The sequence below is a fragment of the Carcharodon carcharias genome, chromosome 13 (genome assembly GCF_017639515.1).
Source record: "Carcharodon carcharias isolate sCarCar2 chromosome 13, sCarCar2.pri, whole genome shotgun sequence".
Taxonomy (NCBI): Eukaryota; Metazoa; Chordata; class Chondrichthyes; order Lamniformes; family Lamnidae; genus Carcharodon; species Carcharodon carcharias.
This window is the reverse complement of record NC_054479.1, coordinates 9168012-9183935: the sequence shown is the minus strand read 5'-3', so window position 1 is coordinate 9183935 and position 15924 is coordinate 9168012. Positions and strand designations below refer to the sequence as shown.

At 47.9% G+C, this 15924-nt stretch overlaps 1 protein-coding gene across 1 annotated transcript in view; it reads right to left on the bottom strand.

Moving 5' to 3' along the window:
- The window catches only part of chfr (checkpoint with forkhead and ring finger domains, E3 ubiquitin protein ligase), a 46935-nt gene extending 34134 nt beyond the window's left edge, over positions 1–12801 (bottom strand). Inside the window, exons 1-2 of the mRNA XM_041202363.1 lie at positions 12794–12801; positions 9287–9543 (exon numbers count right to left, since the gene is read on the bottom strand). Coding sequence (XP_041058297.1) covers positions 9287–9543; positions 12794–12801 — 265 coding nt within the window. The remainder of the gene's footprint in view (positions 1–9286; positions 9544–12793) is intronic.
- Between the last annotated feature and the right edge of the window lie 3123 nt (positions 12802–15924).

The following is a 15924-nucleotide window of genomic DNA, read 5'->3' as shown; positions in this document are numbered from 1 at the left end:
GAACCTCTTTGGGCTGTTGCACACCACTCTACCCAACCAATTAACTACGATTTTGACAATTTCCTCAGCCAATAAATCAAGTTACACTAACATTTTAATTTGCTTCTGGTAGAATTCTGACTCACTACCAGGATAACTTATGTAATGAGCACTGCTTTCATACACAAGTATGGTCACACGAAGAGTCGCAAATTAAGGCCACATTCTTTGTATTTGAATCTCTTAGTAATGGACACTTTCCTCTTCCTCATTAACTTCAGAGCCAAGGAAGGTCACAGGAATTTGAAAATGCTCAAATTCAGTACAAACAATCTGACACCGGGTGCCATCAGCAGCACCGGACACATGCTCAATTTACTGTTAAAATGAACTGATCACAGCCTCAATGCAAACTCAGTGATGAAACACAATGGACACAATGACTCACTTTAGATGCTGTGTGCATGGGCGGTCAGGAATATCAACAATTGTTTGTCTGCTAGGTTAACATTTCAAGTTTGTAATAAACAAACATCAACCAGGAGTATGAATGTCAAATGAAAGAAATACTTAGTTGAGCAGGACAGATTGGTTGTGATAGCTGAATAAACTGCCACTTTACCCTTAATAGCTGTAAACAAGTTCCTGTTATTCACTGCATTTGATAAAGCAATGACATTTAGAACTAATAGTTAAGGCACAAGACAGCCTTGTACAAGAGATGGATTACACCTAAACAAAAAAGGAAGCATGAAGGAGCTACTGAATCTTTCTCAACTAGATGGGGGGAGGCGGGTGGCAGTGGGGGTGCGGGGGGAGAGAAGAAGGAAGGCAAGATGGAAAAATTGTATCTGACACAAAACTGACCTGTGAATGACTGATGGGCATTAAGATACTGGATTCAGCTCTCAATAACAAGCAGTGAAACTAAAGTGATGAGGCAGGTCTACATGGAAGTGCATCAAACACCAGAATGGTAATGTAAGTTGTGAGGAGGATGAAAGGAAGCTTCAAGCGGTCTTGGACAGCCTAACTGAATGGGCAAAAACATGGCAGATGGAACATAATATGAATAAGTGTGAAGTTATCCATTTTGGTAGAAAAACACAGAAAGACAGAATATTTCCTAAATGTTGAGGGGTTTGAAAATGTTGGTATCTAAAGGGACTCGGGTGTCCTTGTTCATGAGTAACTAAAAGCTAGCAGGCAGGTGCCACAATCAATAACAAAGGCAAATGCTATATTGGCATCCATCGCAAGGGGATTTGAATACAGGGGTAAAGGTGTCTTGCTGAAATTGTAGAGCCTTGGGTGAGACTACATCTGGAGTACTGTGTACAGTTTTGGTCTCGTAAGGAAGGATATACTTGCCATAGGAGTGCAAAGGAGGTTCACCAGACTAATTCCTGGGATGGCAACGTTGTCTTAAGAGAAGAGATTGGTGAAAGTGGGTCTGTGTTCTCTAGAGTTTTGAAGAATGAGGGGTGATCTCATTGAAACTTACAAAAACTCATACAGGGTTTGAAGGGTGGATGTGGATAGGATGTTTTTCTTGGCTGGCCAGTCTAGAACTAGGGGACACAATCTCAGAATAAGGGGCAGGCCATTTAAGACTGAGATGAGGGGGACTTTCTTCACCCAGAGGGTGGTGAATCTTTGGAATTCTTTACCCCAGAGGGCTGTGGAAGCTCAAGCATTGAGCAGGTTCAAGACAGAAATTGATAGATTTCTGGAGACTAATGACATCAAGAGATATGGAGATAATGTGGGAAAGTGGCATTGAGGTAGATTATCAACTATGATCTAACTGAATAGTGGAGCAGGCTCAACAGGCTGAATGGCCTACTCCTGTTCCTATGTTTCTAGGAGCACTTGTGATGTGATGTCTGTGCTAGAGGCTGTTCTAGCATGAGCTACTACAAAGTAATAGGAATATTTGAAATATATCCAAACTTGGAAGATCGAGATGAAAGCAACACAAGACTTACAGTAAAGATACATAGGAGAGGGAGTAAAGTGATTGCATGCCCATTTTTCTCCAGTTTAAAATAGATTAAGCTAAGGAAAGGTAACAGTTCTAGATTTTATTTAAAGTACTTACATAATTTAATTTTTTTTTTTACTGTATTTAACTTAAAGTAAAGGTTTATTTTTTCAACTAGAGGCATGGCAGGGCGGCTCAGTCCCATGTTATGTACCACCTGCAACATGTGGGAAGTCCTAGATGCTCATTGCACTCTGACCGACCATGTGTGCAGGGATGTATCACCAGCTGCAGCTACTTGAGCTCCGAGTTTCGGAGCTCGAGTGGCAGCTGGAGGCACTGAGATGCATTCGCGAGGCTGAGTGTTTTGTGGATAGCACATTTTTAGACGTGGTCACCCCACAGCTTATGGAAGTGCAGACAGAGGGGGAATGGGTGACCAGGCAGAAGAAAGGTATCAGGCAGGTAATCAGGAAATCCCCAGGGTGCATCTCACTCAAGAACCATTTCTCTGTGTTGGAAAACAGTGAGAGTAACGGTTCCTCTGGGAAGTGAAGCCACGCTTATAGTACTGTGAGTAGCTCAGCTGCACGGGGGGGGGGGGGGGTGGGGGGGAGAAGAGTGGAAGATCGATAGTGGTAGGAGACTCGATAGTAACGGGAACAAATAGGTGTTCCTGTGGCCGTAGATGTGACTCCAGGATGGTATGTGGCCTCCCAGATGCCAGGGTCAAGGATGTCACTGAATGGCTGCAGGGCATTCTAAAGGCAGGGGGGCAAATAGACACAGGTCGTTGTACATATCGGCACCAATGACATCGGTTGAAAGAGGGATGAAGTCCGGCAAGCAGAATTTAGGGAGCTACGAAGCAGATTAAAAAACAGGACCTCAAAAGATAGTAATCTCTGGGTTACTTCCGATGCCACGTGCTAGTGAGTATAGAAATAGGAGATTAGTCCAGATGAATGCGTGGCTGGAGAGATGGTGCAGGAGCGAGGGCTTTAAATTTCTGGGACACTGGGACTGTTTCTGGGGGCGGTGCGACCTGTAGAAGGCGGACGGGTTGCACCTGAACTGGAATGGGACTGACATCCTTGCAGGGAGGAGTAGGAGGAGATGCACAGCCAAAATTAGAAGGGAGAGCAAGTGAGTCTGGAAGGCATAGAAATTATAGGCCAGTTAGGGCACAAGGAAGTTTAGCAAGGTTGGATGGTATTCATTTTAATGCAAGGAGTCTGACGAATAAGGCAGATGAGTTGAGGTCACAAATTAACACATGGAAGTATGATGTCATTGCTATTACAGAGACATGGTTGAGAGGGGGTCAGGGTTGGCAGCTCAATATTCCAGGATACAGGGTCTTCAGGCGAGACAGGGAAAGAGGTAAAAAAGAGGATGTCACAATATTAGTCAAGGAATCAATTACAGCAGTGAGGAAGGATGACATCTTGGTAGAGTCCTGAAATGAAGCCATGTGGGTAGAACTGAAAAACAAAAAAGGAGCAATCACATTGCTGGGAGTGTATTATAGGCCCCCAAACAAACAGCAATAGAAGAGCAGTATGTTGGCAAATTTCAGAGAAGTGTAAAAAATAAGCGGGTTGTAATAGGGAAGGGATTTCAACTTCTCCAACATTAGCTGCGTTAGTCACAGTGTGATAGATTTAGAGGGAGCAGAATTCTTAAAATGCATCCAGGAGAGCTTTTTAAGCCAGTACGTAGGTCATAGAGGTCTACAGCACAGAAAAAGGCCCTTTGGTCCATTGAGTCTGTGCCAGTCAAACAAATAGCTAACTACTCTACCCCCATTTTCCAGCACTAAGCCCACAGCCTTGTATGTCATGGCATCGCAAGTGCACATCCAAATACTTCTTAAATGTTAGAGGGTTTCTGCCTCTATCACTCTTTCAGGCAGTGAGTTCCACTCCCACCACCCTCTGGATGAAAAAATTCTTCCTCACATCCCCTCGAAGCCTCCTGCCCCTTACCTTAAATCCATGCCACTTTGGAATTGATCCCTTCCCATCTATCCTATCTATGCCCCCCAATCATGTCCCCCCCTCAATCTTCTCTGCCTAGTGTGAGGTGATGCACTTGGGCAGGACAAACAAGGCACAGGAATACACGACGAATGGTAGGACCCTAGGAAGTACTGAAGGTCAGAGGGACCTTGATGTGCATGTCCACTGATCCCTTAAGGTAGCGAGGCAGGTAGATAAGGCGGTTAAGAAGGCATATGGGATACTTACCTTTGTTAGTCGAGGCACAGAATACAAGAGCAGGGAAGTTATGCTGGAATTGTATAAAACGCTGGTTAGGCCACAGCTGGAGTATTGCGTGCAGTTCTGGAATCCACATTACAGGAAGGATGTGATTGCACTGGAGAGAGTGCAGAGGAGATTTACCAGGATGTTGCCTGGGCTGGAAAGTTTTAGTTATGAGAGATTGGATTGACTGGGGTTATTTTCCTTGGAGCAGAGGAAATTAAGGGGGAATATGATTCAGGTGTATAAAATTATGAGGGGCATAGATAGGGTAGACAGGAATGAACTTTTCCCCTTGGTGGAGAGATCAATAACCAGGGAGCATAGGTAAGGGGCAGGAGGTTTAGAGGGGAGGTGAGGAAGAATTTTTTCACCCAGAGGTTGGAGGGAGTCTGGAACTCACTGTCTGAAAGGGTGGTAGAGGCAGAAACCCTCATAACATTTAAGAAGTATTTGGATGTGCACTTGCAATGCCATGGCATACAAGGCTATGGGCCTAGTGCTGAAAATGGGATTAGAATAGTTAGGTGCTTGTTTGACCGGCGCAGACTTGATGGGCCAAAGGCCCTTTTTTGTGCTGTAGACCTTTATGATTCTATGCCATGAACAGCCAACAGAATAAGGAAGCTGATCTTTTGGTAAATTAATTAACCTGGCTGGATGTTTTGAGCTTGAGCTGAACAAAAAGAGCATCACTTTGGGTGCCCTGCAGACCAACAGGTTGAAAAGGAGTTTATTCTATTAAGAGATACAAAGTTAAATGTAAACAGAAGACTACCTTGGCCACATAATTCAACTAATCTAACCTAAATTGAAAATGCCCACGTGGTTTCAAATCCAATTTCATAATTCCTTCAGGTCACAATGCATCAGGGAGGCACCAAATAACAATTCACGTCTCAACCTGCTAATGATCAGAGACTAGAGGCTGTGGTGCTTGTGGTGACAGCCCAAGAACATGACCATGTCTCTATGTGATTTGTTATGCAACAATCCTAAAAGAGGCAAACAGCTTTAAAACAAATTGGCTGGGGATAGGGAGGAGGCTAGCCATGGTGAGGAACAACACCTCAGGTCAAAAATTGTTTCACTTTCTTTGTTCCTGCGATATAAGAACAGAAGAAAACAAAAAATTAAAAGCTTGCATTTCTATAGCGCCCTTCACTACCATGGGACCTCTCATAGCAGTTAGTCAATTAAATATTTTACGTGTAGTCGCTGTTGTACTGTGGGAAACATGGCAACCAATTTGCATGCAGCAAGCTCCCAGGAACAGGTGGTGAGATAATAACCAGGTCATCCATTTTTTTGTGACATTGATTGAGAAATAAATATTGGTCAGGACACCGGGGAGGTATCCCATAAGATCAAGGGATATCTTGCGTCCACCTGAGAAAGCAGATGGGCCTTGGTTTAATTTCTCATTTGAAAGACAGCACCTCTGACAGTCCAACACTCCCTCAGTACTGTATTGGGATGTCAGCCTTGATTTTAATACATCACAAGGAATAGGAGCTGGAGGCCATTTGGCCCTTTGAGCCTACACTGCCATTTAGCAAGATCACTGCTGATCATCTACCTTAACTCCACCTTCCTGAACGATCCCCATATCCCTTAATTCCCCAATGGCCCAAAAATCTATTGACCCACCTTGATGTACTCAACCACAGTCCTCTGGGGCAGGAAATTCCAAAGCTTCACAACCCTTTGAGTGAAGAAATTTCTCATTTCAGTCCTAAATGGCTAACCCCTTACCCTGAGATTGTGACCCATGTTTTAAGACTCTCCAGCCAGCATTATATTTATAACAGAAAATGCTAGAAAAACTCAGCAGGTCTGGCAGCATCTGTGGAGAGAGAAACAGAGTTAACATTCAGTTATAGAGATATTATATGAAACCCATAACATTTCTACTTCTCTTCAGCTTTGAAGAGTTATATGGACTCAAAACGTTAACTGTTTCTCTCTCCACAGATGCTGCTAGACCGGAGTTTTTCCAGCATTTTCTGTTTTTATTTCAGATTTCCAGCATCTGGAGTAATTTGCTTTTATCACATTTATGGCCCTTTTCTAGTTGCATGAGGGTATCAACAGTCAGCAATGTGTTATGGGACTAAACAGGTAGGTCAGAACAAGTAGTGGTGGCACATCCCCTACTAGTAACAGTGGCATTTGAACAATTAACCGTCAGGTACCATAAATACTAAGTTAACGTACCCACTGAAAAACATTTTGCTGAAACTGCAGGAAAGATACAATTCAAGATTTCCCAAGTAGCACCGAAACAGATCAACAAGAAACTCTGAAGGTAAGTAAAGGAGCAAAAGAAACTTTAAATTCTTCATGAAGAAATGTGGGGGAACAAGTTCACAGAGAAGAATGCAGGAATTCTCAGAATCATGAAGATTGGAAGAACAATGTGGAATAGGAATTAGCATAGCTGGAAGAAATTCTTCCAGTAAGCAGCTGTGGAAGCATTCCTGTCCTTGTTAGGAGGTTGTGGTTTCAGGTCCCACACCAGAGGCTGGACACTGCAGTACCGAGGGAGTGCTGCACTGTCAGAAGTGCCAACTTATGGATGAGCTACTAAACCAAGGTCCCATCTGCCCTCTCAGGTGGACATAAAGTATCTCCTAGCACTATGTGAACAGCAGTACAGTTGCCCTGGCGAAGATTTGACCCTCAATCAACACCACTAAAAACAGATGATCCAGTCATTATCACATTGTCATTTCTGGGAGCTTGCTGTGCACATACTGGCTGTTCCACTTCCTACACTATGAGAGTGATAACACTTAGAAAAAGCAGTTCAATCGCCGTGAAGTACCTTGGGAGGTCATGAGAGGCTCTGTAGAAATGCAAGCTCCCCCTTTACTGACAGGATCGGGCTCAGCAATGCCCAAGCCCACAAAAGTTGACCAGCTCACCGTCCAAACTCACAGAAGTCTTTGAATGAATAACAAGAGAGTGATGAGAAGCTGGAAAATCCAGCAACAAAAAAGGCAGCGAAAACAAAACTGAAACTTCACTTGCCCTACCCATGGGAGAGAGAGAGAGAGCTATTTCCTCTTCCCTTCTGATCAACAAGATCTGAACCTCAAAGTAAACATTTTTTTTTAATTGAACTATAATGCATAATCTTAAAAAATATACAGCTTCTGCAATTCTGGGCTGTTTCCTTCAGAGGACTTAACAGTCAAGTAATAACTTCAAACGAGCTCTTTGGCTCCCCCTCCCCCCTCACTCTGCCAGGGGGACAATGAAGCCAGTTCCATGGAGGAGGATCTGCTTCCCCACTTCCTCCTCCCCATACCCCCTCCCCTCCTCCCTTCCCCCCTCACCCCCGCCCTTCCTTCCCCCTCCCTCCTTGCCCCCCCTCCACTCTCCCTCCACCCTCCCCCTTTCCTCCCCCTCCGTTCCTCCCCCTCCCGTTCCTCCCCCTCCCTTTCCTCCCTTCCCCTCCCCCCTCCGTTCCTCCCCCTCCCCTGTCCTCCCTTCCCCCACACCCTCCAATCCCCCACCCCCCCTTTCCTCCCTTCCCCCACACCCTCCAATCCCCCACCCCCTCCTCCCCCCTCCCTCCCTTCGTCCCCCTCCCTCCTCCCTTCATCCCCCTCCCTCCTCCCCCTCCCTCCTCCCTCCTCCCCTCCCTCCCTTCATCCCCCTCCCTCCTCCCCCTCCCCTCCCTCTCCCCTCCCTCCTCCTCCGTCCCCCTCCCTCCCTTCTTCCCCCTCCCTCCCTCCCTCCCTTCTTCCCCCTCCCTCCCTCCCTCCCTTCTTCCCCCTCCCTCCCTCCCTCCCTTCTTCCCCCTCCCTCCCTCCCTCCCTTCTTCCCCCTCCCTCCCTCCCTCCTTCCCCCTCCCTCCCTCCCTCCCTTCTTCCCCCTCCCTCCCTCCCTCCCTCCTTCCCCCTCCCTCCCTCCCTCCCTCCCTTCTTCCCCCTCCCTCCCTCCCTCCCTCCCTTCTCCCCCCTCCCTCCCTCCCTCCCTCCCTTCTTCCCCCTCCCTCCCTCCCTCCCTTCTTCCCCCTCCCTCCCTCCCTCCCTCCCTTCTTCCCCCTCCCTCCCTCCCTCCCTTCTTCCCCCTCCCTCCCTCCCTCCCTTCTTCCCCCTCCCTCCCTCCCTCCCCCTCCCTCCCTCCCTCCCTTCTTCCCCCTCCCTCCCTCCCTCCTTCCCCCTCCCTCCCTCCCTTCTTCCCCCTCCCTCCCTCCCTCCCTCCCCCTCCATCCCTCCCTCCTTCCCCCTCCCTCCCTTCTTCCCCCTCCCTCCCTTCTTCCCCCTCCCTCCCTTCTTCCCCCTCCCTCCCTTCTTCCCCTCCCTCCCTTCTTCCCCCTCCCTCCCTCCCCCTCCCTCCCTTCTTCCCCCTCCCTCCCTCCCTCCCCCTCCCTCCCTTCTTCCCCCTCCCTCCCTCCCCCTCCCTCCCTTCTTCCCCCTCCCTCCCTCCCCCTCCCTCCCTCCCTCCCTCCCTTCTTCCCCCTCCCTCCCTCCCTTCTTCCCCCTCCCTCCCTCCCTCCCTTCTTCCCCCTCCCTCCCTCCCTCCCTCCCTTCTTCCCCCTCCCTCCCTCCCTCCCTCCCTTCTTCCCCCTCCCTCCCTCCCTCCCTCCCTTCTTCCCCCTCCCTCCCTCCCTCCCTCCCTTCTTCCCCCTCCCTCCCTCCCTCCCTTCTTCCCCCTCCCTCCCTCCCTCCCTCCCTTCTTCCCCCTCCCTCCCTCCCTCCCTTCTTCCCCCTCCCTCCCTCCCCCTCCTCCCTCCCTCCCTTCTTCCCCCTCCCCCCCTCCCTTCGTCCCCCTCCCCCCCTCCCTTCGTCCCCCTCCCCCCCCTCCCTTCGTCCCCCTCCCCCTCCCTCCCTCCGTCCCCCCTCCCTTCCTTCGTCCTCCCCCCCTCCCTTCCTTCGTCCTCCCCCCGTCCCCCCTCCCCTCCTTCGTCCTCCCCCCGTCCCCCCTCCCCCCCTTTGTCCTCCCCCCTTCCTCCCCCCTTCCCCCCTTCGTCCTCCCCCCTTCCCCAGTCAGTGGCTGCTGTGAGCCGGCCTCTCTCTCCAGGCCCATCCTCCGAGGCCTCACTCACCCTTTTTCCTGCCGATAGTCCACTCGCTGTTCACCAGCAGGATGTGGCTCTCGCTCTCCCTGTCGATGCGGCTCAGGCGGCCCCAGGCCTGGCTCTCCAGCGGCTGCATCCCCTTCTCCAGCCCCGGCCCCGGCCCCGGCCCCAGTCCCAGTCCCAGTCCCAGCCCCAGCCCCAGCCCCAGGCCCGGGCCCAGGCCTAGGCCTCCGTCGATTATCGCCTCATAAATTCCACCCCTCCTCCTCCTCCTCCCTCCCTCCCTCGGGAACCCGGGAGGGGGAAACACCCGGGTCAATGGACTCCTCAGCGGCCGCGATCACATTCCATTCACTCGCCCAGCCCAGCCCCGCTTTCCCTCTTCCCTCGCCCCCGCTAACAGCTGACAGGGCGGGGCGGGGCAGGCCGGGGCGGGGGCGGGGACGGGCATCCCGCAGCCAGGCCCAGCACTAGCCACGCCCCCCCCCCCACCCACCCACCTTTTTTGAGAGGGGGGGGGGGTTGAAACCCTGCCTCCGAAACGTCGCCATTGGCTGGTTGCTCTCCAATCCGACATTCCGTGTGGCTGAGAGAAACGTCAATCACATCAGACCCGAAGCCAACGGGGAACCTCGTCACGTGACAGGGATGGGTCCTCGCGCGCTCTCTCTCTCTCTCTCCTCTGCTCACTGCTGCCCCCCGACCGCCCCTCCTGGAATTGCTGCATCATGAGCCGAGGGCCCTCCCAGCTTGGAAAGCTTTTCTTCCCAAACTGTTTTCCTCTGTGACCCTCCCAGATGTCAACCAAAACAAAGCAGCTTCCCTTTCGCGGCTTCTCCCGCGCCTCTGCCCTCACACCCACTCCTCCTTCCCAGAACCATGAGAGGGTCCCCCTTGTCCCCACCTATCATCCCACCAGCCTCCGCGTTCAAAGGTTCATCCTACGCCAACTCCAGCGTGATGCCACCACCCAACACATCTTCCCTTCACCGCCCCACCCCCCCCCCCCACCATTCCATAGGGATCGTTCCCTCCGGGACACCCTGGTCCACTCCTCCATCAACCCCTACACCTCAACCCCCCCCCCCCTCCCACGGCACCTTCCCATGCAACCGCCAGAAGGTGCAACACCTGTCCCTTCACGTCCCCTCTCCTCACCGTCCAAGGGCCCACCAAACACTCCCTTCAGGTGAAGCAACGCTTCACTTGCGCCTCTTTCAATTTGGTCTACCGCAGTCGCTGCCCCCAATGTGGGCCCCCCTCTGCGCAGACTGGGCGACCGCTTTGCGGAACTCCTTCGGTCTGTCCGCAGGCAGGACCCAGGCCTCCCTGTCGCTTGCCATTTCAACACACCACCCTGCTCTCATGACTACATGTCCGTCCTTGGCCTGTTGCAATGTTCCAGTGAAGCCTAACGCAAACTGAAGGAACAGCGCCCCACAGAGTCATAGTTATATAGCACTGAAACAGGCCCTTCGGCCCATTGTGTCCATGCCGACCATCAAGCACCTATCTATTCTAATCCCATTTTCCAGCACTTGGCCTCTCGCTTTGTATGTTATGACGATTCGGGTGCTCGTCTAAATACTTATGAAATGTTGTGAGGCTTCCTGCCTTTACAGATTAAAACAGTGAGAGGAGAGCCAGGAGCACATGAAAAGCATACCTGCATGAGAAGGGCAGCAGCAGCAGATAAAAACCAATGGCAGAAAGCCCCTTCAAACTGTTTCTACCTATCAGAGCCAAAAACAGGTAGGTGATTGGTGGGTATCTCCTGTGTTTCTTGATTGGCCAAGTGGTTTAAATCAGGAGATGTTATTACAGCTGTACAGTACAGTTAAGAAATTCATTTTTAAAATATTTAATGTCCAAATTAATTCATTAAATAGAATGGAGATGGCTGGGCAGGCAATGTGTTGCAGCTGTAGTATGTGGGAGCTGGTGGACGCTGGTGCGATCCACAGTGACCACATCTGCAGAAAGTGTTGGCTGCTCAAGGAACTTTGGCTCAGAGTTGATGAGCTGGAGTCTGAGCTGCGGACATTGCAACACATCAGGGAGGGGGAGAGTTACCTGAACACTGCGTTTCAGGAGACAGTCACACCCATCAGATTAATTATATCAAATTTGGTCTATGGTCAGGGACAGGAGGAAGTGACTGCGAGTGAGGCAGGTATGGAGATCCAGAATTTAGCTTTGGAGGAGTCTCAGTCAGTGTTCTTGTCCAATAGGTACGAGGTTCTTTCTCCCGGCGTGGACGAGGGTTCAGACTCAGACGAGGGCAGGGAGTATGAGTGAACTGACCACAGCACCCCGTGGTACAGAGCGAAGTAAGAGGAGAAAAAAAAATATAGTAGTAATGGGGGATAACAGTTAGGGAAATAGATACTGTTCTCTGCAGCAAAGACAGAGAGTCCCGAAGGCTGTGTTGCTTACCTAGTGCCAAGGTTAAGGACATCTCTTCTGGGCTGGAGAGGAACTTGGAGTGGGAGGTGAAGGATCCAGTTGTCAAAGCTTAAGACTCTTTATCTGAATGCACGCAGCATTTCTAACAAGATAAATGAGTTGACGGCACAAATGGAAATAAATGAATATGACTTGATAGCTGTTACAGAGATGTGGTTGCAGGGTGACCAAGACTGGGAACTCAATATTCAAGGGTATTCGACATTCCGGAAAAAAGGGCAAAAAGGAAAAGGAGGTGGGGTAGCTTTATTAGTAAAGGAAGGTATCAGTGCGGTGGTGAGTGGTGATATAGGTGCAATAGGTCGTGATGCGGTATCAGTTTGGGTGGAAATAAGGAATAGCAAGGGGAAGAAGTCACGAGTGGGAGTCGTCCATAGGTCCCTGAAGGGTTGCCTCACTGTAGGACAAAGTATAAATTGGGAAATAGTGGAGGCATGTAAGAACAGCGCTACAACTGTCATGGGTGATATTGACTGGACAAATCAGATTGGCAGGGGTAACATGGAAGACGGATTTATAAAGTGTATCAGGGATTGTTTCTTAGTGTAATACATTGCAGAATCTACTCGGGAACAGGCTCTTTTAGATCTAGTAATGTGTAATGAGGTAGGGTTAAAAAGAGATCTCGTAGTTAAGGATCCTCTAGGGGGTAGCGATCACAACATGGTAGAATTTCAAATTCAGTTTGAGGGTGAACAACTCGGATCTCATACAAGTGTACTCAACTTAAATAAGGGCAATGACAGAGGTATGAAGAAAGAGTTGTCTAAAGCAGGCTGGGAAAAGAGACTAAGGGGAAAATCAGTGGATGAGCAGTGGCTGGCATGTAAGCAGATATTTCATAATGCTCAGCAAAAATTTATCCCAGTCAAAAAGAAGGACTCGATGATAAGGATGAACCACCCGTGGTTAACAAAGGCAGACAAGGCGAGTTTCCAATCAAAAACTAAGGCATACAAAGTGGCAAAAACTGGTGGTAGGCCAGAGGATTGGAATTTTTTTTTAGGAACCAGCAGTAGATGACCACAAAGCTGGCCAGCCAATCTTCTATCCAGGCTAATACATTACCTCTGCATCATGAGCTTTTATTTTCCACAATAACCTTTGATGTGCCACCTTATCAAAGGCGTTCTGGAAATACAAGTGCAGTAGGTCTACAGGCTCCCCTTAATCCACAGCACACGTTATTCATTTAAAGAATTCCAATAAATTGGTTAAACTTGATTTCCCTTTCACAAAACCAGGTGACTCTTCCCGATTACCTTGAGTTTCTCTAAGTGCCCAGCTATACCCTCCTTAATGATCAATTCTAACACCTTCCACACAGCAGTTGTCAAGCTAACTGGCCTATGGTTTCCTGTTTTCTGTCTCCCTCCCTTCTTGAATAGAGGGGTTATGTTTGCTGCTTTCTAGTCTGATGGAACCTTTCCAGAATCTAGCACATTTTGGAAAATTAACACCAAACCATCTACTTAATGACCCAGATCTTGGCATTCTTCCCAAGTTCTTGGGCACAACTTCAAAGTTTGCAGATGATACAAAACTTGTAAGCATTGTGAAATATGAGAAGGATAGTGTAGAACTTCAAAGGGAGATAGACAGGTTGGTGGAATGGGCAGACAGGTGGCAGATGAAGTTTAATGCAGAGAAATGTGAAGTGATTCATTTTGGTAGAAAGAACATGGAGAGACAATATAAAATAAAGGATACAATTCTAAATGCGGTGCCGGAGCAGAGGGAACTGGCTGTTTATGTGCATAGATCATTGATGGTGGCAGGACCGGTTGAGAGAGCAGTTAATAAAGCATATAGTATCCTGGGCTTTATTAATAGGGGTATAGAGTACAAGAGCAGGGAGGTTATGTTGAACTTCTATAAGTCACTAGTTCGGCCTCATCTGGAGCATTGTGTCCAGCTCTGGGCACTGCACTTCTAGAAGGATGTGAAGTAATTAGAGAGGTTGCAGAAAAGATTCATGAGAAAGGTTCCAGGGATGAGGAACTTCAGTTATGAAAGTAGATTGGAGAAGTTAGGACTGTTTTCCTTAGAGAAAAGAAGGCTGAGAGGAGATTTGATAGAGGTGTTCAAGATCATGAAGGGTCTGGACAGAGTAGATAGAGAGAAACTGTTCTCACTCGTGAAAGGGTTGAGAATGAGACGCCACAGGTTTAAAGTAATTAACAAAACTAGCAAAAACGATATGAGGAGAAACTTTTTTTTAATGCAGCAATTGGTTAGGGTTTGGAATGCACTGCCTGAGGGTGTGGTGGAGACAGGTTCAATTGAAGCATTCAAAAGGGAATTAGACTGTTATAAGAACATAAGAAAAAGGAACAGGAGGAGGCCATTTAGCCCTTTGAGCCCAGTCCACCAATGCTCCAATGAGATCATGGCTGATCCTCCACTTCAACACCATTTTCCTGTGCTATCCCTGTATCCCTTGATGTTTTTAATTTGTAGGGACCTATCAATCTCAATCTTGAACAAAATCAATGACTGAGCCTCCAATGCCCTCTGGGGCAGAGAATTCCAAAGGTTCAACACCCTCAGTGAAGAAATTCCCCCTCATCTCAGTCTTAAGTGGCCTGCCCCTAATTCTGAGACTGTGTCCCCTAGTTTTAGACCCCTCAGCCAGGAGAAACATCCTTCCTGCATCTACCCTGTCGAGCTCTGTAAGAATTTTGTATGTTTGAATGAGATTCTTCTAAACTCCAGCGAATAAAAAGGCCCAGTCTATTTAATCTTTTCTCACAGGACAATCCCTCCATCCCAGGAATTAATTTAGTGAACTTTCATTGTACTCTGTCTATAGAAAGAATATCCTAAGATAAGGAGACCAAAACTGCACACAATACTCCAGGTGCAGTATCACTAAGCCTCTATATAATTGCAGTAAGGCATCTTTACTCCTATACGCAAATCCTCTTGCAATAAAAGCCAGTGTACCATTTGCCTTCTTAATTGCTTGCTGTACCTGGAAGTTAGCTTTCAGTGACTCATGAACAAGGACACCCAAGTCCCTTTGAAGTTCAACACTTCCCAGCCTCTCACTATTTAAGAAATACTCTGCATTTGTTTTTCTTCCAAAAGTGGGTTACCTTACATTTCTCCACATTGTAATTCCATCCGCCAAATTTTTGCCCATTCACTTAGCCTCTCCTAATCTCCTTGAAGCATCTTTGCATCCTCCTCACAACTCACACTTCCACCAATTGTTGTATCATTATCTGAATGTGCAGGATTACAGGGAGAGGGTGGGAGAATGGAACTAGGCGAGTTGCTCATTCAGAGAGCCGGAGCAGACATGATGGGCCAAATGGCCTTCTTCCATGCCATAACGATTCTGTGATAGCTAATCTCAAAATATGTTGATATAAAAACAAAAACTGCGGATGCTGGAAATCCAGTTTTCCAGGTAATTCTGTTTTTGCTCAAAATATGTTCTTTGAGCTTGTTCAGAGACAGTTAATGGCCTTTTAAACTGAACTTGTTGCTGCAAAAGTTCCTATTTTCGATGATGGAAAAATGATCATGGCTTCCCAATGTACTCCTTGCGAATGGTCTCCAAGTATCACTTAACCTTATTTGGCTTCATACTTGTGCTAGACAGCACTTGGAGATAAATTAGGCATATTGGGTTTTCTTTGGATTTGCACTCATGAACCCATACTCAAGGAAAGTCTCATTGTATTTACGAACACATTTCTTACCTTCTTATTTTTCATTTGTAATGGAGTCAAAAGGCTCAGTGCTGGAGGTAGAAGCTCTGCATAAAAATTTGTCCAAGATGTTAGGAGCAAGTTCCTGTTAATGTTATGGCACAGCCAATGGTAAATGCTGTGTTGTTCAAATTCCAGAGGGAAACTTGGGACAACTGCCACAACTATTTTTACAATTTGCTTTTCGAGATGTGGACTTTGAATTCAGTAGTAATATGATCACCGAGCCTTATAGGTTTTTATAAAACTAGATTAAACATTCATAAATAAGAGAAATGATTTTAAGCAAAAACATTTGTCTACAAGTTACTACTATAATAACTTCTAAATCCCCTAATTAATCTGACTCCCAGTTACATCTCCGTTAGGGCAACAGTAAAAATAGATAGATTTTAAAAGATCCAGGCAAAGAAACATGATACCCTGACAATCCAATTCAAAGTGAGTTTTCCTAACTTCAGTTCATTGTAGACAGCAGCT